At 38.7% G+C, this 24,580-nt stretch overlaps 1 protein-coding gene across 3 annotated transcripts in view; it reads left to right on the top strand.

Moving 5' to 3' along the window:
• LOC121951622 (receptor-type tyrosine-protein phosphatase N2-like) overlaps positions 1 to 24,580 on the top strand; it is a 256,425-nt gene that overhangs the window by 191,880 nt on the left and 39,965 nt on the right. For all 3 annotated transcript variants that reach the window (XM_042498013.1, XM_042498012.1, XM_042498014.1), the window contains exons 14-16: positions 6,539 to 6,736; positions 18,424 to 18,571; positions 22,309 to 22,382. In XM_042498013.1, the coding sequence (XP_042353947.1) occupies positions 6,539 to 6,736; positions 18,424 to 18,571; positions 22,309 to 22,382 (420 nt within the window). The remainder of the gene's footprint in view (positions 1 to 6,538; positions 6,737 to 18,423; positions 18,572 to 22,308; positions 22,383 to 24,580) is intronic.

Below are 24,580 nucleotides of genomic sequence, written 5' to 3'. Positions count from 1 at the left end.
CTTCCCCAAGACAAGGCTAAAGAGAGCTTTAATGTTCCAGACCATAATGCCTCAGATGCTTTGCCCTCCTTGTCTGACAAGATTTCAAAAGACTGAAGTCCTTGAAAGTTTTGGCAGGAAACATGTTAAATACAAAGATGAACTATATGATAAAATAAATTCTGTAAACGTACATTGCAACCCATTCTCAGTTGATTTGGCTGTTATCAGGCCATAGATATGTGTCAGAAGGGGCCTGCCAAACCTACCGTAAGGTTGAATAGGCCATTATCTAGCCATGAAATGAAACGTTCTGCCGTCGGGATGACAGTAGTCTTTTTCTAAACCTAACTATGTTGTTTTGGGGTATTAAGCTAAGGAAAGTAAAAGTGAAACATAATGAGTCACCATTAAATGGGCTGATAACAGCTTTTTGAACCTACCAGTGAGGGTTGCAGGCCCATACTGACTCATATCTATGAGACTTATAATAACAGATAAAAATCATTTAATGGACTAATAACTTCTCGATTTGGTTCCATACAGTGCTCAATAAGACATTTCATGATTAAATACACACTGTATGTATCACTAAGTGTATTTTAAATAAAAGATAATATACATTACACTTATTATTCCAAAAACAGCACGGAGGTCAGCAGGTTTAATCAAGGTCCTAATGGAGAGCTTCATTATACATGTATCCAGTAATTATGCATGTTACTATTAAAGTAAATTAATCATTTCATGCAGAATATTAATTAAAATGGTTTTATTACGAGATAAGATGATTTACAAGCTCTGCAGATCTGTAACCATGGAAACACAACTACATCTGATAAATCAATTTAGCCTCAGTGAATTGGGTATAGAAACACATTTTGGTCTGACCTGTTGAATAAAAATAACAGATTTCAGTTCTGACTCATATCGGCCATGCCGAAGTAAGTCTTCAGTAAAGCTGTGACTTATTTCATGGTATTATATTGTGAAGCACTTTGTAACCCTGCTTTAGGAAAATGCCATAGAAATAAAGTTTAATGTTATCATTAAACTTTATTACATGGGTGATAATTGTGTAACTTTTCAATGTGAAATTTTGAAAGATTTTCACTTTGTAATGAAAACTTGCTGATTGCATAATTTTAAGTTGACAAAATGCTGAAAGACCTTTGGGACAAACAGTTTCAATGAATTTAGCCATTGTGCCAGCAACTCGTAATTATTCACACTTTTCTATTGATCATTTTGTTTTATTGATCAATAATCGTTTCGTCTATTAAATGTCAGAAAATGACAAATGACCATCACAGTTTCACCAGAAGATGATACCCTCAGCTTACTTGTCTTGTGCGACCAGCAAACCCAAAAGTCAAATATGGAACTTGTAAATGTTTGGCATTTTTCTTGATAAATGACTTAATTATCGTTGATTAATTTCCCATTCATCCAACAAAAGTTGTAATGTGATCAAATAAGGACATATTAAAAATACAAGGACAAAGCATCCATAAAAACTTAAGTCTATCAATGCAGTACTGCAGAATATATTTAGCTCTGGTTCAGTGCTCCCCATAGTATCTGTCTGCGCTCTCTTTGTTCACGTGTTTGTGTTTGCCTCCCACCAGCAGTGCTGTCAGTATCCCCGGGCAAGGTACTGAAGCGCTTTAATAATCTGCACACATTTATGAGCCTGTGTCCGAGCTCATAGATCAGTGTCAGCGTGCCGACCTACGAGAACATCAGTCAGATCAGATACAGACTAATGAAGGCCTGCTCACATTACCTCCGCGGTCAATCAAACAGGCTGTTAGTTTATCGTCAGCATCTCTCTCATTAAGAAACACAGATACCCACAGAGATTCAGCCCAGATCTTCTGGAGCAGTTGGTGCCCTTGTAGGCTGACGTATGTGATGTATGGTTTCACATGCAGAAGATGTGACAGGTGACATTTATTGTGTTTTTCTTTTTTTAACTCATATGCCTGGGTCTGGTGTTTTCAGTCCTAATACTGATTCTAGTATCTGGGCTTTGGCCAATACTGGAGCTCTGATCTAACACCAGTGTTAAATGAATAAGCTGTATATTTTGCTGTATTTAAGTGACTTGGATCATTCTTTCATGTGTTAAGGAGACGCAAGGCTTGACTCAAACGTTGCTTTCCTAACTTTTTAAAACAAAATATATCAAATAAATACATAGATTGCAATTTACTGTATTATTTATTCTTAAATAATCAACTGTGCATAGTTCCACTTCGCTGCTCATACACAACAGAGTCCCAGCACATATAATCAGACCTAAACATAGATTTCGATAGATTGGCCCCATTGTTACCTATGCACAGTCCAGCTGTTTGAGTCAGTATCAACCCAATTTTGGACGATGCGTCTTCACTGTTCAAAAGTGAAGCCAAATTATCCCCAGTATGCTGCCATCTTGCGCTGGTGACGTAATTTGGAGTCAGGGTGTTCGCATTAGCGATCTCAGCAGTGTAGAATTCTCATGCGTTCACCTGCTCTTCCAATTACAAGCACGCCACTGATCGCAAGCACAGTGATGGGTTTGGTGTTTATGACCTAAACTGCAGCCAGCCACCAGGGGGCGATAGAGAACTTTCGGCTTCACTTTTTAGGGAGCTGTTAGGTTAACTGTATTTATATACAGTCTGTGTACAGGATCACAAAGAATGCATTGGGCAGTTGAAGTTTATTGTCCCACCCGAACAGATGTTGATTGGACATATTGATTACTGATGAATTAATCGTCACATATGCGCTTGTGATGGACAGCTATTTACAGGAGGTGGACATGTACTGCTCCAGCAAGCACCCTTTTTCTTTTTGCGTTCTTGTGACTAAAAGGCCCATTTTCCTATGCAGACTCCTCTCATTCACTGTTCGTACAATGCTAAAAAATGTAATGCCCCATAATTCATATAATTTGTATTCAAACCCAGTAATCATAAGCTAGGGGACTGTCATAACATGACTAATGCACTTCTGGCTGTCCTTCCAAGAGGAAGTAGGAAGTGAGGTGATAGTATGAGGCGCGAAAAAGGCGCGAAAAAGTCCATGTAGGGAGACAGCTGGCAGCAAGTCTTGGATTGGTCAAGCAAACACAGGACTTTGACCCATGAGACTGGGGTTTGTGTCCTGTCTGAAGCCATAAGTGTCTGTTTAATGATGTTGTCACCAACCTGTTGGACACCTAACCATGATTCTTTTCCTAAACCTAACCTAAATGGTAGGTGCACTTATATCATGGTGCTAATTTGCAAGATTCCATATGAACTGTTGCAAAACGACATATTGTTGTGTATAACTTTGCACTTGGCCTTTTACTTTCTCATTATTTGATCAGATCAGAGTGTCAGGCGATCAGTTGGCTGGTGAAATGTCTATTGTCTAAATGTCTAAATTATTGGATGAATTGCTATGAAATTTGTTCATATCCCCTTCAGGATAAATTGTAATCACTTTGTTGGATAAGCTGTACCAGTCTCATTGGGCTTTGTCCTTCTCAAGCATATAGAATGAGTAAAATTGTAGTTCTACATTTAGGACACTGTCTTTGTAATTGTTTTGTCTCCTGTATGAAGTGGTGCAGTCATTCACCGCGGCTCATTGACGTCCCTGCTGGGAGCTGTGCAGAGAAGGCGTGGAGGAAAACTTCGACATGGTGTCAACTTTTCATTGTGGTCACGTATCAAGCAGACAGAAAATGACAGTTGCTCAGGCGTCTGAATGAAGACATTGTACTTGCTGCTGAGATACTGACTGGCATACTTTCCCAAAAACTTTCTCGAAAGTTTTTATTTATCCAGGGAAGGCGTGCTGAGCGTGCATGCTGTTTTCCACTGACATCCTGGACGCTGGCCAGTATAACAGCAGTTGGAGGTTAAGTGCCTTGTGGTAGAAAAGTTTTACTCATTCACCATTCGCGGCCAGATGCTCACAACCAGTCTGCATGTTTTTAACTAGCTGCTTTGTTAAAAAACCCACTTCTTCTGGATGTACTCTTACGTTTGTGGTTTTGTTGCGGTTTTATCACATTTAATTTACACAGAGGAGCATAACAAAGCAAGTCTTAATAGCATGTTTTTTCCATGAAGGTCAGAACACATTAATCCCATTTGGTGTTGCCTCGATCCCCCCGCCGCCACACACACTCTCATTAAGCAAATAATGGCCATTTTTCTTTGTGTTTTTCAGTGTTTGAACTTTAAAGTACAGAAAGAGAACCGAAATAATAATGATAACCATGAATTAGCATTATAAAGTAGACAATTTCTTTGCAAAACACAATTCGCCAGCTTTTAATGACGAACATGATTATTATGGTTCTGCTTCAACTCAAAAACGGTGAACTAATCAGACATTTCTCCACGGATCAAAGAAGCTTCATCAGTTCTCTTGACAAAGCTTGCAACAATGCCTTCCTAACGGCCAATCACAGGTGCTTTTAAAACAAATCATACCTTAACCCTTTGAAACCTGGAGCGACAGTGGTTTTCTTATTCAGCGTTAAGACATCTCACAAGTATTTAAACCTATGAAAACTGAAAAAATTGGTTTGGTTTATAAAGCTCTAATTATATATTTAAAATTATGTTAAAGAAAAAATAAGCACATTCATTTAAGTTTTTTTGACAATTTTTAAAATGTAATTTCCTTGTTTGATTTTTAATTTTTTTTTTCTGTAATTCTTACTTTCAGGGCTTTTCCTGGTTTGTTTTTCCTTTTTTTGGCTTATTTTTGGGTAATTTTATTGTTACTCAAATGACATATTCTAACTCTTTACTGATCTTCCTAATTATGGGGCCATTTCTTAAGTTGTTCATTGCTTTCTTATGTTTTTGAAAGAATTCAAGCCAATTCACTCAGGTTGTAAAGGGTAACATCATGCCTGTCTGATCATCACAGGATGATCATATGACCTAAGCGACTCAACTTTAACACTTAAATGTGTTGTCAGTGTCTGACGGTCAGAGGTCTTAAAGCCTGGGACTGCCCATTATTCAATAGAACTAATGAAAGTCTTTGCCTGATTAGAAAAACGCTACTACATTTACAGTTTGAAATAATTTCGAACTGAGTCAACCTTGCAGAGATAATATCATAAATATTAAAAGTTTTATTTGCTTAGCTCACCTTTAAGTCCCTTTTTAAAGGACACCTGTAAGCTTTTCCATATATTTCTTACTATTTCTTATTTCTAATGTTGCAATGGCGGATATTTATATTAAATGTGTTCAAAGTTCAAATAGCGTATGTAAGATTATGTGAGATGAACGTATGTAAAAGTATTCCCTGTAAGCAAAAACCTCAAACTTCAGATATTCTTAATACTCTTTTTTAACTCTTTTTTAACTCTTAATACTTTTTTTCTACTTAACAACAATGTTTGATTGAAGCAGACTGGGCCTTTTTGGGAGGGGGGTTAAAGAGACAGGTGCTGAAACGGAGTGTCTCAGACAGACTCAGGTGTTCCAGCACAACAAATATGAAGGAAATAAAGTCTTTTTGAACATTAACTGCTTAAAAACGGAGCAAATTGGCTTCTGAAATCTCTTTCAGAAACATGGGAGGAAGGCCACGAGCAACTTCCTAAGAAATGATCCCAAATTAAATAGGGATTAGTGAAAAGTTACAAGAAAATTAACTGAAAATTAGCACACATAAAAAAGAAAAAGAAAGCAAAATGTGCTTAACATGTAACTGTAATTAACTAACTAAATTATCTACTTAATAATTATTTTCTAGTATTTTTCTATTTGTGTCTTTCTCTCTTTTTTCTTTTTCTTTTTTTAAAATACTAATTTTCTGTGCATTTTCTCGTCAGCTGTTCCTAAATTCTTGCAATTTGTGGGACATCTATCTTCTTTCTAGCCATGTTTTCAAAAGGAATCAAACCAATTTGCTAAGGTATCAGTTTTAACCCTTGTGAGAGGCGTCCGAACAGAACACAACAAACTGATATTGATAAAGGGTTTCAAAGGGTTAAAGCATGTAAGCAAGTTCCAGTAGAAATCCAAAACATGAGCATGAATCTCAAATTGAGCATTAAAGTTCCCCCTAAAGATTTTTTTTAATTGCAAAAAAATATATTTTCATGTTACAGACAAATAATGATGCTGTCAAATGAACATACGTCTGGGATTTACAGCATAACAACAAACAGAGTAAAAGTTGCAATAAGTTCAACTCCAAATGATAACAGTTGATACTTTTTGCCCTCTGCTCATCAGAGTGAAAGAGAGTCATCTAGGGCAGACAAATGGAGAACCTATCTTAGCCTAACTTAAAACATTTACTGTGAACATAATTCTTTTCCTCTGCATATTGTTTTCTGGCGAGTTTTAAGTGTGTCATTCCCTTTGAAGGTTGCAGGGTAGGGCAAAGCTATGGTGTCTACAATGAGGGGTTTGATTCCTGTTTATGTCAATAATGATGACAAACTTGTCCACGAAATGTCTTGATGTGCCATTTCACAACATTAAAAGCTCTCTATTGCATGATAACAATGATTCATCTGTCCCCGCCTTCCCTCCTGCAGGAGCTCTGTCGGCAGCGCATGGCAGTCAAACCTCCTACTGAGCGTCCGGAGCCCATCTCCTCCAGGATCAACAGTGTGTCGTCTCAGTTCAGCGACGGCGGTCAAGCCGTCAGCCCCTCGGCACGGAGCAGCATCTCCTCCTGGAGCGAAGAGCCCGCCCACTCTAACATGGACATCTCCACTGGTCACATGATACTGGTGAGTTTCCTGTTGTAATCATCACGCCAAACGAGTCCTACTCCTGTGGACTGAATCTAAATAATGTAACTGTCAATAATGAGGACATGACTGCTAAACCACCAAGGACACCTGTTTAAATGTGCATGATGTGTTGCTGACGTTAGAAAACTTGTAACTGACGGATCTCAAGGACACATTCAAAGGCTTGGATGCGGATTGAGGGCTGTCTTTTAATTTAGCATAAAATCCTGGGATGACTAATGGTTTCAAATTACTTCAGGTATTTTTTTGTCCCGACTGAATCATTCAGACTGACGTTAATGTGTGAATCTAATCCGCCCACTTCTCACATTGCACATCCAGAGTTGTTGGAAAGGGTTGACAAAAATTCTGACTCCAACTCTGATGAATTCTGGCGAAGGAAACAACAGGAGAATTTCATTGGTTAATGCTTAAAGAAATACTTACCATTAAAAATGATTATTTGTATCAGTTCATGACCTTGTGTGATGTTGAATTTGTGGCTAAAACTTTGTTTTACTTCTATGCCTCCACAAGGAATGAAGAATCCAAAAGTGTAAAAAAAAAAATCTTTATGAATTGAAGTCATAGGGGTCCATGTTTGAACAACAGTTAAACAATATCAAGACAATGTCATTTATTATATCGTATGCTCAGTACTTTCCAAACACACAGCACTTTTATATACTGTTTTCTGAGCCAGGCACCATTGACAAAAACAGTAATTTTACCTCACTGAAGACAAATTCTTTCTGATGTTGTGTGACTTTTGTGAATCCAAACTAACCCTTTAAAACACCAAAGTCACACACTGACTCCAGCAGAAGCTCCAGTGCTCAAGGAGGTAAAATTATAAAGTTTTTTCAGTGGAGCCTGGCTTTTAGAAGCAAAGATAAGTTTTGCTTTTGGTTCAGTTCCCTGTCAGTTAGGTCTGTCTAGATAAATGACACTTGAATTATACTGCACAAATTGAGTGACAGTTTGTAAACTAATGTTTTGACATAGTTTAGCTGTTGTTAAACATGGGCCCCTATGACTTCAATTCATCAAAATTTATTAATTAAATGGATTCGTCATCGTCCTTGAAGGCATGCAAGAAAACAAAGTTTTCTTCACAAGCTCAACCTAACACAAGATGAGTAATAGATATACAAATGGTCATTTGGGGAGTGAAGTATTCCTTTAAGTGTTAACTCATTTTTTGGGTAAACAGGTCTTGTGTCGAGCTCATTAAAGCTCAGTTCTCCTGTTGGAAAACAGCTGAGCCAATCAGAGCTGTGTATGTGGGAGTAAGAATGGGTGTTGCAATCACTGTGTGCTAGTGGCAGAAAAAATGTGACATCCATGAAAATCTGCGTCAAAAAACAGAGATTAGTGTCGATGAGACGGATGCAGTGAATCTTAATTCAACACATTTCTGTGGGCATTGTGAGAGATATTAAGATAACTGCTCCCAGGAACCATTCTTTGTTAACCCTTTGAAGCTTTTTTTTTTTTCAAATTGGTGTAATTCTCTTCTAAAACATGGGGGGATGCAGAAGTAGCATGGAAATTTGTTTTAAAGAAATGACAAGAAAGTAATTTTTAAAAAATGAGGGAGAGAGAGGAAATTTTAGAAAATTATTTGTTTATTTACTCATTTATATATTTATTCATTGCTAATTTTCAAGTAACTTTTTTTTGCAGCTTTTTACTAATTTGTTGCTGATTTTGGGGTCAGTTTTTGTTAAGGTGCTCGTTGCCTTCTTCCCATGTTTTCGAAAGAAATCCAGGCTATTGCTCAGGTTTCAAAGGGTTTATTTGAAATTACACTTGTACTCTGCTTAAAGGTGAGGGCATAACAAAAAACTAATTCCAAGTAGAATTTGTCTTACATGGAAATGAAGTTAGACCAAATAATTAAGTAAAAAAATATTCAGCCTGATTATCAGGTTGAGCTCATCCCTTAATAAGAACTTAACTAAACATTTCAAAGTGAGCTTTATCTCAGGTCCTGAGATGGTTTTGCAAGCAGTGAAATCACATAAACACTGTTATATTCTTGCCCTTACATCCCTACAGTATTTTATTTTTATTTTTTTACCTTTGTGGTCGGTTGTCTGTTTTGCCAGCTACCACAGATTTTCTTTAATTTTCCCTTTTATACAAAAATTCCCATCACCTACTTCTCTTACTCCTTACAACCATTTATCTTTTTCAAACCCAGTGAAATGACAGTGTTTTTTCTTCCATCTGCATTTCTTCACATAGTGCTCTTCTCTCTCACACACACACATGCACACATTTCTTTTTCCCCTCTCATCTCTCTCTCTCTCTCTCTCTCTCTCATCTTTCTCTCTGTGTCTTTTTTGTGTGTTTCTGTACATCTCATTACACCCACAGTGACTATAGGCAGGCTTCTTACCCTCCTCTATCCTGCAGATGAAAATCTCTATTGAACTTCGGTCGCATTTCGCAGAGCGCCATCGTAATTGCGATATATCTATTCACTTCAACCACCCACCACCCGCAGCACCACCTCCTCATCGCGGCCCCCGCCCCCCTCCTCTCTCTCTCTCTCTCTCCCTCTCCTCCTTTCTCCATGCATTATGAAGCTGCCGGCGAGATGTGACAGAGCGGGCTTTTTGATGTGTTCAATAGGCACAAAGATACTAATTACCCCTGAGATTTCCACCAGAGTTGTGTTCAGGAGAAATGACTCCCTTTGCAGCCCCTGTGCTACCGCAGAGAGCAGCTCTGTAGTTTCACACGAACGCGCAATCCCGCTAAAGTGCTCCTTTGGCAAACGCACCCACAACAGGATGCGATGCATGTGTTTGATGGGCCACATTCACATGTGGATGAAAATAGATTTGAGTTTATGAGACAGCGAGGTCTGAACTTCTTCAAGTACGTTTGTTTTGTCTTTTCTCCATTAAGCCATCTCAGCAGAGGTGGCATCACTTGAGAGATAAAAGGAGCGAAATGAAGTGTTGCTCATGTTTTGTTAAGTATTCATTTGGTGTGTGGGCCACACTCTGGTGAGGGTGATTACTGAGTTTGTTATAATGTAGAGACTGATATGTAAATGGTGTGAGGGAAGGACAGGGAGCAAGTGCTTCTGATGTGGCCATGATGATTAATGCGATTTTGTGTAGGTGATGGACATCATTATTCTATTGAATGCTCATATTCCACTTAAATCCTCTTCAAAGTAACATCTAAGTTCTACAAGACATTTTCCACTCTGGGTCCCATGCAAGAAACTTTTCATATTCTTGTTGTTGTTGTTCCAAATATTATTCAACAAACCCTCTTATGTCATTCCAATTGCCAGAAAATATGTTAGCATTGTACATTTCTGCAAACCACTGATGCATTACATTTGTATGTTATTATGTGAAGGTTACACAGAGTACTTTTAACACTGTGGTTAGCATGTGGTTAGGTTTGGGCACAAAAATCACTTATGGTTAGGAAAAGATCATGTTTTGGCTTAAAATACTGACTTTTAGTGGCACAATCCTGGCAGAAAGTGAAGCAATAACTGGACTTTCTCAAAAGGAAACACAGGAATGTCTGTATAAAAAACATACGCTTTTTGTTGAACTTTCACCAGCACAGCGACAGGTCACTAAAAACCAGCCACATTTGGTGACTGAAAATTCACTGGAAACGCAGCGATGATTAAAACAGTCGTTTCAGTGATCTCAAACAGTGGTCAGTAGCTTGGCATTCATTTTATATGGGTGACACACCAATCATGATTGGTTAAAAATGGAAAATAACCAATGGCTCAAGATGGCTACTGATATCTAACCAAGGCTGTTCACCCAAAAAGAGCCAACTATTTGATTTTGTCTTTACTTACCAGGGCATAATGAATTGTTGTCAGAGGGTTTTCTTTCTTTTAGTTTTGTTGCAGTTATATTTTAGTCAACAAATAACGAATACATATCATCCAAATTTTATTTGACAAATGCTACAAACACTCCTAAATCACTTGTATGTGCCACATGAGAATGAATTTGTTTGTACGAGTGCTTGATGTATATTCGCTGGTCCAAGGAAACTGTCAGCACCGGAAAGTTCAGTCGCTGAAATAGTCAAAGGCTTTAAATTGGTAATCTTCAAATATTGACTGCTTCCTTAGAACAGGAGGTAAAAGTGTCATGACGTTGTTATAGATCTACAAAGCTTCTTGGGTTATTGTTAGTGTCTGACTTTGACACCAAAGACCAAGTTTCATATTCCTTCCTAGTGGGAGAGGTGGTCCAAGTTGCAATATTTAGTCGAACAATTCTGCCAAACCCTGTTTTTGTTTTTTGTTTTTTTCTACTTTTTTTAAGATGGGTTTCTACAATATCTGTAAATGGAAAAACTGTATGGTTGCAGAGGGAACCTTACATACTGTACAAAAGTTAAACGATGAATCCAAGTATGGATCTGATGTGCTTCTCTCAGTATCAATTTTGTATAAAGATCTACAGTACAGATATAGATTGAGGTGTGTGTGTGTGTGTGTGTGTGTGTAAGTAGAGAGAGCGAAGGTAAGTGAGAAGACTTAGATTCTGATTTAGGGCAATGTTTGATTTGCTGTACCAGTGATTATGATCAATATGAGAAAGGAGAGATTCACATCCGACTGTAGCTGCATTAAATAGCCCAATCAGTACAGAATAATGTGATCTAGTTGTATGGGAAGAAAATGTCTGCCGTCGTCTTGTCTTGCTGTATCCAGTGACTCAGCAGTGAGTGTAGTGAGGGGAAGGAGTCTATCACAATTTCCATTTAATACATGGATTATAAGCAAATCCTACCCCAATCAACGACTGAAACCTGTCCAAATGCGCATTGGCTTTTTTGTGTGTTTTTATTCCATCAAGGAAATAAACAGGAATGAGCAGCGAGAAATCCCGAGTAATTTGTCAGTCACAGGATGCTCATCAACACTGAAAGTGATAATGTGTCATTCTTAGTTAGTGTGAGGTAGCTGTGAACTTTTAGCAGCCATTATTTCCCTTTTGAATGTTTGCAATCTTGCTGTGAAGGAAGAGGAACTGTGGAGAGAGACAGGAAAGAGAAATGTGATTCAGTAACGTACACACTGAGCTGTGTGTGTTTCAGCACCTCGGACAGCTCCACACATGCAGTGAGGCACGCTGCAGCTCTGATTGGTCCAGACTGTCTCTGTCCTCCCACAATAGAAATACTAGACAGCAGAGGGAAAATTACATAATGCCATTGTCATGTGGAAACCATGTAAATGTCAGCCTATCAGAACGAAAAAAAAGTGTTTCCTTGTGTTTTTTCACAATGCATGTCCACTCAGTTTTGGAACCTTTCAGAGGCCCAAAGGTCACATTGTTTTCTCAGCCCACAGAAGGGCATGTAAACCTTCTGCTGAAGCTAAAACATGAAAAGAACTAAAATTGGTGTTATGAGTTTTTCACACAGGACTGACAATGTGGGAAATTGCTATTTAATGTCTTTTACCGCCCACCAATCAGCCTCTTTAGTAAAGGTTTTATGGATTGTCTGTCACTATCTGCTTTTTATCCACCCTCCATCTTTCATTCATTAGTTTTCCTATATCATGTTACTAATTTTATGTTTTATTTTTTTTCTTTTCTTGTCTGTTTACTTATCCTCTTCAACTATGTCTTTTTTTCTTTATATCATAATTTATTACTTTTTATACTGTCCATGTTTTTATCATGTTTTTGGGTTGTTTGTCCATCCTGTTCTCATGAACGTGGTATCTTCAGAACATGCTTATGGAATTTCTTCAAATTTGGCACAAACATCCTCTTGAACTCAAGGATGAACCAACCTAATTAGATTTTGTTAGTCATAGGTCACAGGTTAAGGTCACTGTCATCTTGCCTCTCATTCTTGTGAACGCAGTATCTCATGAACACACTGAGGGATTTATTGTCTTTTTTACAAATTTGACACAAACATCCACTTGAACTCAACAATGAAGTGATAAGCATTTGGTCAAAGGCAAGGTCACCATGACCTTTTGTCAGTCTCATTCAAGTAAACGCAAATCACAAGATGGCTTTGAGAGAGTTTTGACAAATTTGGCACAAATGTCCACTTGGACTCATCAAAGAACTGATTAAAATTTGATGGTCAGAGGTCAAAGGTCAAGGTCATCGTGATCTCACAAAACATGTTTTTGGCCTTAACTTAAGAATTTAACACTAATTTTGACAGCATTTCACACAGATGTTTAATAGAATAAAATGATGAAGTGAGAAGATTTTTATATCCAAGAGGTCAGAGATCATCTTTATTGTGACTCTATAATGTTCTGCCAAAATACTTTTCTGGAAATTACACCATAAGTCAGGAACAGAAGGGAAACATTTAGTCAGATACTGAATTGATAACCCTATCCTTGGGTGCCCACCTTGAAACAGTATGGAAATTCTCGTTATTTTCCACTGTTTACTCACCCCTCCTTTTTCTTCCTTTCAATTTTCAGGTCTTTACATTTCTTTGCCTTGATCTTTCCTTTTCTCTGAATATTTCATTTTCTTCTTCCTCCATCCTCCTTTCCTTCCTGTCTTTTGCAGTTTGAGCTGTCAGTTTTACAAAAAAAAATCACACTTACAAGAGAGCTCATTTCAGATTCACATCATGATGTCAACTAGAGACCGAGCACAGTTTCATGGTAACAAAAGCAGGACCCAGTCGACACGTTTGGGGGAAGCTTGAGCCGAGGGACTTTTTTTTTCTTTTTTAGAGAGCCATCACAGCGAGAGACCGAATCCATCACAAATGGAGACGAGCGCAGCGCCAGCATGGAAAAGCAAATATTTCATCGCTCTGCCTCGCACTCGACTGAGGCAACTGTTGAACGATTAATAAAAATCACAGGCGTCGAAGAGAGGAATAACGCGATGGCTGATGAGCTGCAGTGCCCCACCTCTCCCACCAACCCTCCCAAAAAATTAATTGCCTCTCGTAAACCCCAAGCAAATTCCATGTCATCATCCACCCACTGATTTTAATTTGAGGAGAAACAGCTTTCACCATCTTATCTAAGTTAATGTATTACTTGGTCCCATGTGACTGGGACCGAGCACCGCCACCACCTCCCCCTACATCCTCTCTGCTTGTGTCTTAAGAGGATTAGTCGACTCTATATATAAAGCACATTATCTTGTCTTTTGTTGCTGGCCAAGTAAGTGTTATAGATTATACTGCAGCAAGAGCCTCCACCGAGATTAGCTGTGCTGGGAATTTGTTGTGGTTGTGGTTTTTCGTAGCTCACCAACAAACCAGCTGGGATGTGATCTGCGGAGGTGATAGGTCGCTTGGCAATAGCTGCAGGAAGAACGGGCGTCAGGAAATGGATGTGAAATTGCTCTAATGTGGTCGGATGAGGAGGAGGAAGCCCTCAGCTGTAAAGAAGTTAGACTCGTGTATCAGGATGATGTCGGCTTTTAACTAAAAATAAGGCCGCAGCCTCTGATATGATGGATAGATGCAGACAGATTGATGATGATTGCTTACATGTTTGTTGTGGAATTCTTAAATGAGAAGATTTCATGTCAAACTGGACCAGAAAAATGATGCTGATGCAATATTTTCATCAGACAATATAATGACAAATGTGTTATTATAGGAATGAAATTCTTCAAAACAGTAGATACTTTATGTATATTTGGGTTGAAATGTATCACGTTAGTATATTAAGTATCACAACAAAATATTGGAAAAAACAAACGTATCCAAATTCAGTAGTGTTGGCCATCAAAAGTTTATATACTCCAAACACACTTGATGTTTAAAAAATCCATAGAAAATGTATAATTGCATATAGAGAGCTATATTAAAACACCTTTTCATTGGTTATAAAAGCATATTAATATGCTCTTTAAAATAATGACTGCTGTACATTTACTGACATAACATAAAAGAAGACATGAGCACCAACAAGAAATGATACAGATTCAATACAATTCAGACACAATTTTCTCTTTTTTCTCAAACATAAAATAAAAATGTAGATGCTTCTTTTTTCGTTTTAACTGTAAGCCATTATGCCACCCAAAATTCTGGAAGAAGTATTACGGTACTTTTATGAAGTAAAAGTTGCAGTGCCACTCTGCCAACATTTGTATGTGGGGCCCTTGTGGGCAGTAAATGTGCTAAAAATGGGCCCTATATGGGTTTGTCCATGGGTTCTGTATGGCCCCATTCCAGCTGCCCATCTGGGTGGATTTACTCAAGTGGGCCGCAAAAGTTACTTTGATACTAAGTGAATATAAGCCCAAAATGGTCATCTTATCTGGGGCCCATTAGGTTAAAGCCACCTGTGTAGGCAATTGGCATGGGGTTATTATGGGACCTGTGGACAATCCCATATAGTGCCCATTTTTTAGTCAATTTACTACCCACATGGGCCCTATATACAAATGTTGGCTGGCAATGTAATAATAAGGATTGTAGGTTACTGTTTCTCAAAAAAGTCAAAGTAAATACCAGATTCACTCTCGTTCGGTGATTCACCTCGCTATATTTGGGGTGTTTTTGGCGCTGTGCCTCTTGGATGCCTGCTGCTTTCGGTCTGGCACCTGGTTTCTACCTTTTTATAAAGCTCCAACTTCACCTGAGCGCTGTGGGGGTAAACACCTACAAACAAACCAAACAGAAAACAAAAAGAAAATGAGAAATGAACAATGTGCAGAATAATAAAAAATTACAATGCCAAAAACTGCTAGTGGGCCAAAAGTGATTATTGAGAGGGATTACTTTGTCTGTATATTTTATTTATTTATTTTTATTTAAGTATTATTTTCAAAGTAAAAGTACTAAGTTAAGCATTCATTTTGTTAGTAAATTATCACTACTAAAGCATTAACAAGTAAGCAGAATTGTCATCCTGAAGCTGGTCAATGTAGAGCTCCATAAACTGTTGGATATAGTAATCTATGATAAGAGATGATATTTATTAAGAATTAAGATTACTGTATTTAATCCTAATCTGCACACTCATTACTGTATGATCAATGCTGTCAAAAGTACAGTATATCCCTTTGACATTTAGTCAAACTGTAGTTAAACAACACTTGATAAATATATGTGATTACTCTCTGCCACTGGAAACCTCTCTCTGCTGAGTAACAGTACCCCACTTCCCCTTCCCCTTTACTCTCTGTCGATCCAAAATGGCTGCTGCATTACATCACCTCTCAAGCGGTCCCATCTATCATGTTGCTGTTTCCTACAGGTGTTCAGCAATTGTGCGTCAGAGCCACAATGGCGGCTCGGGCAGAGTCATATTGCGTAGCTTTTTTTTTTTTTTTTTTCTTTTTTTTTATTGAGCACCTTTGGCAGCTGTAAGCCCCCCCGCAGGAAGGGGATTATTCAGTGTTTGGTCGACACATGGTGATCTCAGCACCTCCTGATTGGATTGCAGTAATCCCTTTACACAGCCACAAAACCCTATTACTCTGGCATTAGAGAAAGAGAGAGAGGGAAGGGGTAGAGGGTGGTGGGGTGCATCTGATGTAAGACAGTGTGTGTGTGTACCAAGCGTGTGTATGTGTGTGTTTGTGTGTGTGTGTCTGTGTGTATGTGTGTGTGTTTGTGTGTGTGTGTGTTCTGTAAGAGTGAATTCCTGTATGCTTCTTTGGATCTATGTAGAATTTTTGCATCCATACGTTTTTGTATGTGTGTGTGTGTGCCAATGGGTATTTTGTACGCACGTGCCCTTTTTGTGGTTTTACGTGTGTGGATTTGAGTGTGCGCTTGATGTGTTTTCTTGCGTGGATTTTGTGTGACTGATATGGAACTGTGTGTGCAAGTGTATGTGTGTGTGCTTGTTTTTTGTGTGTGTGAGCATGTGTGGGTAGACTGTGTTTTTGTGTATGTGACCTTTATAAAAACCTTTATGTGTGGACTGTGCTTTAGATGTGTGTATGTGCATTTTCCTTTATGCTTGCTTTCTGCGTGTGTGTGTGAGTGTGTGTGTGTGTGTGTGTGTCTTAAAAAGGATTCAGACCTCCTGCTGTTGATAAGCGTCTGTGTGCAGGTGGAGGGTCGTCGCTTGCGGCTTCCTGTTACATCATTTCTGCTTTTAGCAGCTCTGAAGCAAATATAATAGAGAGCTGATACTGCAACAAAGAAAGGCTAGTGTTACACCGTGTGTTTGTGTGTGTGTGTGTGTGTGTGTGTGTGTTTTTGGCCATACACAATGCCACTGTGAAGACGTGGAGCCCGCTGTTCAGCACTGAGCCTGTTAAGCTCGCAAATAGACTAACAAACAACAAACATGACCTGCTGAATGTTTGTAGAGTTTTGTTAAGTATACGCGCATTTGTGTTATCTGCATTTTATCAAGACTCTATTTCCATAACCTTCCAGCTGGACATCTGCCTTCCATTTTTAACAAACTCCTCTCATTTTAGCAGAAAGCCATTAGGCCTTTTTTGGAAGCTAATTCTGATTAGGATCAGCCCCATTTGTAACTGCCACTATAAATCATCGCCAGAGCCATTTAAAGAACCACACCAGCTCATTTGGTTCCATCATCCATTACAAACGATCGTACCATCCATATTTTGTGCGCATGGGCGGCTGATTTTCAAGACTGCTATAAAAAAACAACAAAGTTACACCAGCAACTATCAGATTAGCACACTCTGTTCTTGCCATGGTGTTATGGTTTAAACGTATTTGCAAGACTGTTCGTCAAAGTCACAATGTCTTCCTTAAATACTGCATGGTAGGTCATAGCCAGGCTGAAAGTGGTTGTGGTTGAAACATGACTAGGGTAGTTTAAAATGATATGAACTCTCATTACAATGTTTTTTGGTGATACTGACGATATAAGGAAAACACCTTTGAGAACTCATACATGGTTTGATAACACAAAAGATGATTTAAAGAGTGAACAACCAGATGCTCATAATGGACCTAATTCTAGTAGTTTTCATTCTTCTGAGTGCTAGAATTTTTAAGAAATTTTAAGGATTATATATAATGTCTTGAGTTTTGTTTTTTTATGCCAATTTTATTGTTTTAGTTAAGAATTGTAAACCAACCATCTGGTGCTTTGAGCTGGGAGTAAAGTGTATAGAAATGTCTAGTTTTCACATATTTGTCACATATGAAATGTACAAATGTAACATAGCTGTGGTTTGCAGCAAGGTGCAATGCCAGCATTTATTCTGCCGATTGGGTTGGGTAAAACAGTATCTTTGTTTTCTTTTCAGTGGAGTGTCAGATGGGTGGGTTTTGCCACATAGGTCAAAGACAGTAAGTGAAAAGTTGATTGGCAATCACAGGAAAGAGCACTATTATGTATTTAGTCGACTTTCCTTTTGATCGACAAAATAACCTGCTCTTCCATCTTACACTCCTCTGAGATTCAAACAAACCGCCTTTGATAAAGTTTTGGAAAGCTAGATATCTTGAAGTTGAATCACAGGCTAGAATGGGAAATTTTGTGATTGACAAATTGATTGAAACTCTCCTTACAGAGGTAAAAGCTATCTGTCTGGTGCTTCAGGCAGATAAAGATTGGCTTAGAAGAATACAAAGATGAATACAAATAAAAGAAAACAAAATAATAAACATCTACCAATATATTTTAGTGATGAAAGGGGTGTAGAAATCCACGTACAAACCTGTGCTGTGTCTCTGTTTTGCTCACCACCTCCTCGTTTCTTTCTCTCCTCCTTCAGTCCTACATGGAGGATCACATGAAGAACAAGGATCGCCTGGAGAAGGAGTGGGAGGCGCTGTGTGCCTATCAGGCAGAACCCAACGCCTGCACCATCGGCATGAAGGATGGCAACGCCAAGAAGAACCGCTCCACTGCTGTTGTGGCCTGTAAGCAATCAACTCTCTCTATTTGTTTCTTTTCTTAGCTCTCTCCATTTCTTAGTTTGATTAGTGGGCGAGCCCACATTAGCATTTAGATAGTTGTAATCAAAAAGTGATCCAGCAAGTGTACCACTGCTCTAGTATCCACCACTACTACGCTTGCTGCTTGCATTAAGCCTTGATTTTAGTGGGGACTTTCATGGCCACAACCTCTGTCTGCTGTTTTAGACTTAAAGACATAGATTTCGGAGGTATTTCTTATCTTGAAAGTAGCCACACAAGTTAAAAATTGGCAAAAGACTTCGGCATAAACATTAGCTATATCAGCACTGCCCCTGAAAATTCCAAGTCCATCATTAAGTTATTCAAAGATAGATAATGTTAATAATGTTAATGAATGATTCTGTTTGTGCTCGAGACCACATGACATGCATGTCAGTTTTTGCCAAATTAGTGTGTTCACATATCTGCAAAAAACGCAGTTAGCATATGGGTAACTAAAAACTGGACCATGTGGTCTTAAACAAACGGTGCCTTAAACCAGTTGCATAGGATGCCTGTAATGTTCCTTCTACAGATGCAAGTTTTGGTTAATTTTGTTTTTGAAAGGTCATTAATCAGTAACCAACTGATTTATTTAAAGAAGAAAAAAAGAAGTGTAATACCAAACAATCATTCATTTTACTACAGAGCTCCATCGCCTCAGCGAGGCTTAGCTCTGCACTTCAAAGTGCTATCCATTTCAAGATGGTCAAATTTTACTGTTTTGTAAATTATTATTTGTAAATAATTATGTAAATGGCCTCTTTTTTCCCACTTTCTGTTGGCTTTACGGACAGACATTCAGCCAGCCATGTTAAAATGTAAAAATGTGCTCACCTCTTCTCTTATGCCCACCATCCAGTCCTCCCTAGTTATCCTATAGATCGACATGTTAGCCTGTAAAAAATATTCTCATAGTTAACCGTTGACATCCCTAGTTCCAATCTTTGGTGTGGAAAAATGAACTCAATGTAGAAGTCCCAGAAACTGCACTTTCTTGCCTGTTGAGGCTGGCTCTAAATCAGGGTCAATCCCCAAAGACTGATATGTTAAAATGCCTAAATTGACAGCAGAAATAAACACATTTACAGCCAAAAATCCAAGATGGCCATGGCCTAAAGGCCAAGTTTGAGGTTTCGGAACAGGCGTCCACAAACTATTGGTTGATGTCATGGTGGCACCATCCATTATTTTTTACAGTTTGTGGTTGCTCTTACCAAACAGGTGTTATTGTCATTAATACCGTATCTGTAAAGTTTAGTATAATGTAGTCGATTTAATTGTCAATCTGCAGTCTTCTTTTTCATTTTCTGTATTGTCAGAGAACATGTTCAGAACTAAAGAGCACCACATTTGGCATGATAACAGCCAGAGACATGGATTGGAAAGACTGCATTATCGCCTCCTCACTGATGGAAGGCAGACAACTGTTAATTTCTAAGTGGAACCAAAATACACCTCCTGATGCCAGCCCTCCAAATATGGTGACATTACTCTCACCACCTTACGACATACTCTCCTTATATTCTGAGCCCGGCCTCTATTATCAGAGACCAGGAGCAGATGCAGTGGGCAGAAGGGTTGTAAATTAGTTTTCTATTAAAGCTCTCCTGCACCGACCTCATCAATGATTAAAATTTCTAAGCTTCTGTGGAAATAGCCCATCTAAAAAAGTGCTGTTCCATTCTCTCCAGCGGGCCCAGGCTTAATGAAATCCAGGTTGTCAGCAGGGAAAGCAGGTTGTCAGGAATAAATTGTGCTTCCTATTTGAAGCACCACTGGCTTCTTCTTCGAGAAAAAAAAAAAAGAAAATTCAAAACTGTTTTGCCACTATCTCTGCAGACTTGAGAGTTCTGCTCGCAAGTGAGCACCATCAAAAAAAAAGGGATATTTGCCACTCCCAAAAATTTCAGTGGACCAGGGAGGATGGAGGGCAGATCCTCCTGAAGCTGAAATCCAATTCCAAACTACACTGGATGCACACTGCGTCTAACGGCGGTGAACAAAACAGCTACATATTCAGTTAAACTCCCTAAGTTCTTACATTTGTTTAAATTTACCTAATTTATCCAAAAGTTTTTTAAATATAGAAAATGGCATCTTTACACAAATATTATGTTTATGTGTCACCTTTTTCCAAGTCTGTGATCTTTAAACCAAGTGAAAGAAGGATTGCACAACATTCTCTAAAAACTTCTCCAAAGGAATTAATTGTTGTATTGAGCGATGAACTGTTTTCTGTAGTGTTTAACAGCCAATTAACATGCTTTAGACAAACTGCTGCACAAAGAAGACAAAGACTTAATTGATTTCTTTTAAGAAAATACACTAAAAAGAGCACAGTAACAATGCAGTGACAGTTTCTATATTTATGAAAGCTTCCTTAAGATTTAAAATTAAATCCTGTCAGTTAAAAAGAAAACTTGGCCAAAGATGACAAATTTGGAAAGATGCAGAGTTTCAGAATTTAACCCCTCTCTGCTCAAAGAATCTAGCCATCCCCGTTGGTGAAATACTTTCTCATGGATGATTGCCTGGTGCTGAACTGAGAGTCCAGTCTCCAGACAGTGTTGCCACTGTACATTTCTGCAAACCACGAATATGTTATATTTGCACGCTTCATACAGAAATAATCGGCAAAAGTTCTTAAAAATAATTGTGATTCTGTATCATAATTTGAAAAATATAAATTCTAATTTGAAATACATTTTTCTGGACATTTTTCCTTTTTTTTACATAATTTTCAAAAATTTGCGGGACATTACTTTGCCAGCTTAGCCATATTGCTAATTTCTTTTTCCCCACATTTTCAAGGGAAATATATCCAAATTGTTTAGGGTCCAAAGGTTTAAATACTTGTGAAAGGCTTCCAAACGCAGCACAAGAAAAGTGATCCCGTGATCCAGTTGATCCAGGTTTCAAAGGGTTAAGTGATGTATTGTACGAGCTGACTGTCATCTGGAGGTAAAGGGGAAGGTGAATGGCGTGTCACCTAGGCGAGACAGCTGCCACGCTTCAGACCACTGTTCCATACCATCAAACCAACTCGTTGTGATTTAGCTAGTCAGTTTTGAGCGGCTATTTAGACACCAAATGTTGGTATTCTGTAATGACCCGTCACTGATGACAGCATCATGTTTTTCATTGAGAAATTGCTTCTTTTTCATCAGAGATGTGCCTCTAAAACTGGGTATTTGGAGCTAAAACATTATCTTTTCCTCAACATCACCAAGTGGTTTTTGTGCCTAAACCAAACTAAAATATATTAATTTTCAATGTATCTGCTTCACGACATACAAATGTAACGTATCCCTAGTTTGAAGAAACCTTCTTTGTCTGGCAGCTGTGTTGGAATTGTTAGAGGTGCCTTCTAAAAGTCAGAGATCAGTTGATCAATTCTCCAAGGAAAATCAAAGAGTATCAGGGGACTTCTCAGACAAGTCACTTGGTGGCTTTTAATCCGTGAACTGAAACTTGTTCTATTCTGAGCTGAAACAACCTTGACATACTAGAAGGGAATTTACTCTTAAGGTCATGGAAACATTCTTACTTAGCTGCTTGTGGAAATTTGCATCAAGGAGAGTCCTATACGTTCAACAGACATGCAAAGCATATCTACTCACAGTGCATGTAATATGGCCACTGAGCAGCACTTGCATTCCTGAGACAAAAAGCGCTGAATTCCTCCATTTGTGTTCCAGATGATCACTCCAGAATCACCTTGAAGGTGGAGAACAGCCAAGGCAACTCTGATTACATCAATGCCAGCCCGATCGTGAGTACCTCCTCTGCATTCTAACTCTGTGCTTCACACCGCCGCTATGCCAGGCTCCCACAGTCCCCACGGGGCTTCACAGGAACAAAGGCAGCCTACCGTTGTACAATATAAATTTTGATGCAACGCTTGCTTAGCTTCAGCGGCAGCCCCACGCTAGTGTGTATGTTCTGCACCATGAATATTAATGATTGTTTTACAGCAAACACCCGGGGCGAGTATTCGCTCGGGGAAGGCGTGGGAAAGGACATGCGCACGGCTCTTGGCTCGCTTCTCGTTTGTGAAAACAAAATTGATCTATGGGGTCTTGGGAAATGATTGTTTTTGACCTTGGGTTATGCTAATTTGACACTAGTTTGTGTTTACTGTTACGCTGCGCCCGACTTGCCGAGGCCGTTCCTTGGCGCGGTGCAGATTTAAGCAGCAAAACACCCTGTAGGAAGGAGAAGGGGAAAGAAAGAGCCATGTGAATTCAGTAAGTGAGTGTATCAATTTGGAAACCAGTGTTGGAATAGTAGGTTTACGTTTCCCCCGAGGCAGATACAGTGGTATTCCATTAAAAGCAACAGAAACGCTATGCATTTCAAATCTGGGCGTCACACCAAGAAGTGGCTGAGTGTGTGCTTGTGTGCGTGCGTGTGCATGTGTGAGTGTGTGTGTGTGTTTGTGAGAGAGAGAGAGAGAGAGAGAGAGAGTAAGAAGGAATCAAAACTATACAGAAACAAAGGAGCAGCCTTGTCAAATGCCACAAATGCAAAAACAGTTCCAACACATGTACCCATGCATAAAGAAATACACACAAGCACACACTTAAAAACACACTCTGAGGCAAGCTTGCACAGACACCGACATGTACACACTCAAATTCACACACACACACACACACACTCAAGCAAGCATGCTCACCCACTCTCACTTAATGTACATACACACATAGAACAAGTGCAGACACCCACACAGACCTGTTAAAGCACACACTCAAACATGAGCACTGCATACATTCCCTTCTCCCCTCCCACACACACACACACACACACACACACACACACACACACACATTAAAGAATGAATGTATGTGAATGTACGGTACACACTGAGGTTATTTAAGGAACCTCCTCTGCTGACAATTTGTTTTCCCCTCACCCACGCGTTGACGTAAAGAAGACTAAACCCAACATGTTTTGGATCTTGTTGTCACTATCTGTAGAACATGTTAATATTTTTTTCTGTTGCTTGGTTAAATTCTAATTTTATTCCTATACCTTATACATACATTATACATTATACTATAGTACTGTAGAAGCAAGCATGTAGCTAATAACTCCCTGTTGTCACTTTTGTTTGTTCCTTGCATTTCTTTTGACTTAAAACTCGACATACAACTCCAATGTTTTCTCCTAAAAAAATGATGCAATGCTGCATGTTATCCATAATAAAGACAAATGTTAGGTTAAAGGGATTAGCCTGTTCTCATGGACTGTTCTCATGTATACCTATGAAAAGTAATGCACACAATCTGTATAAAACTCACGGAATCACAAAAAAACAGTAATTTGTGAATAACCCAAATGATCCCTAAGGCTGCAATTATGTGACCATTGTGCTGATGGCAGTGAAAAAGTGAAGTTGTATAAAGAGTCAAAGTTCGTGTAAGAAGGCAGGCTGAGGTGTTTTGGGGTCAAACAATAAAGTATGTTCCCCCCGGAGAGCAATATGAACGGTGTGAAACCAAATGTACTTTGAGGGGTTTTTTTAAGGTATCTCGTCATCATGTTTTTTTTCCCCAAAAATAACTAACCTTGCATGCCTAAACATAACCTGCGTAACACTACTTGCCTGAACATCACCTGTGTAATTTCACCTGCCTAAACCTAACCAATGTAACTTTACATGCCTTAATAGTTCTTCTAGATCTACCCCAAATGACTGGTTATAATCCCTTGTGTATGGCTGTGAGTTAGTTTTCTTCCTTTGACCAATGTCCACTGGCGACAATGTTCTAGCATAAAAGTCTCACATGGACAGATGTAGAAAACATAAAATGATGTATAAGGTTGAACAAAGCAAAGACCATCTCATTACAAATTGGCTGAGGCCTTTAGAGCAGCACAGCTGTGTACTAGGTAAAAAAAAAAAATCTGAAGAATTAGTGGATGAACAGTTGTCATTTCAGCAACCAGATGTTGTTGCCTCTGCTA

The sequence above is a fragment of the Plectropomus leopardus genome, chromosome 12, assembly GCF_008729295.1.
Source record: "Plectropomus leopardus isolate mb chromosome 12, YSFRI_Pleo_2.0, whole genome shotgun sequence".
Lineage (NCBI taxonomy): Eukaryota > Metazoa > Chordata > Actinopteri > Perciformes > Serranidae > Plectropomus > Plectropomus leopardus.
Note: the sequence above shows the minus strand (reverse complement) of the source record. Positions and strands in the feature narration are given on the sequence as shown.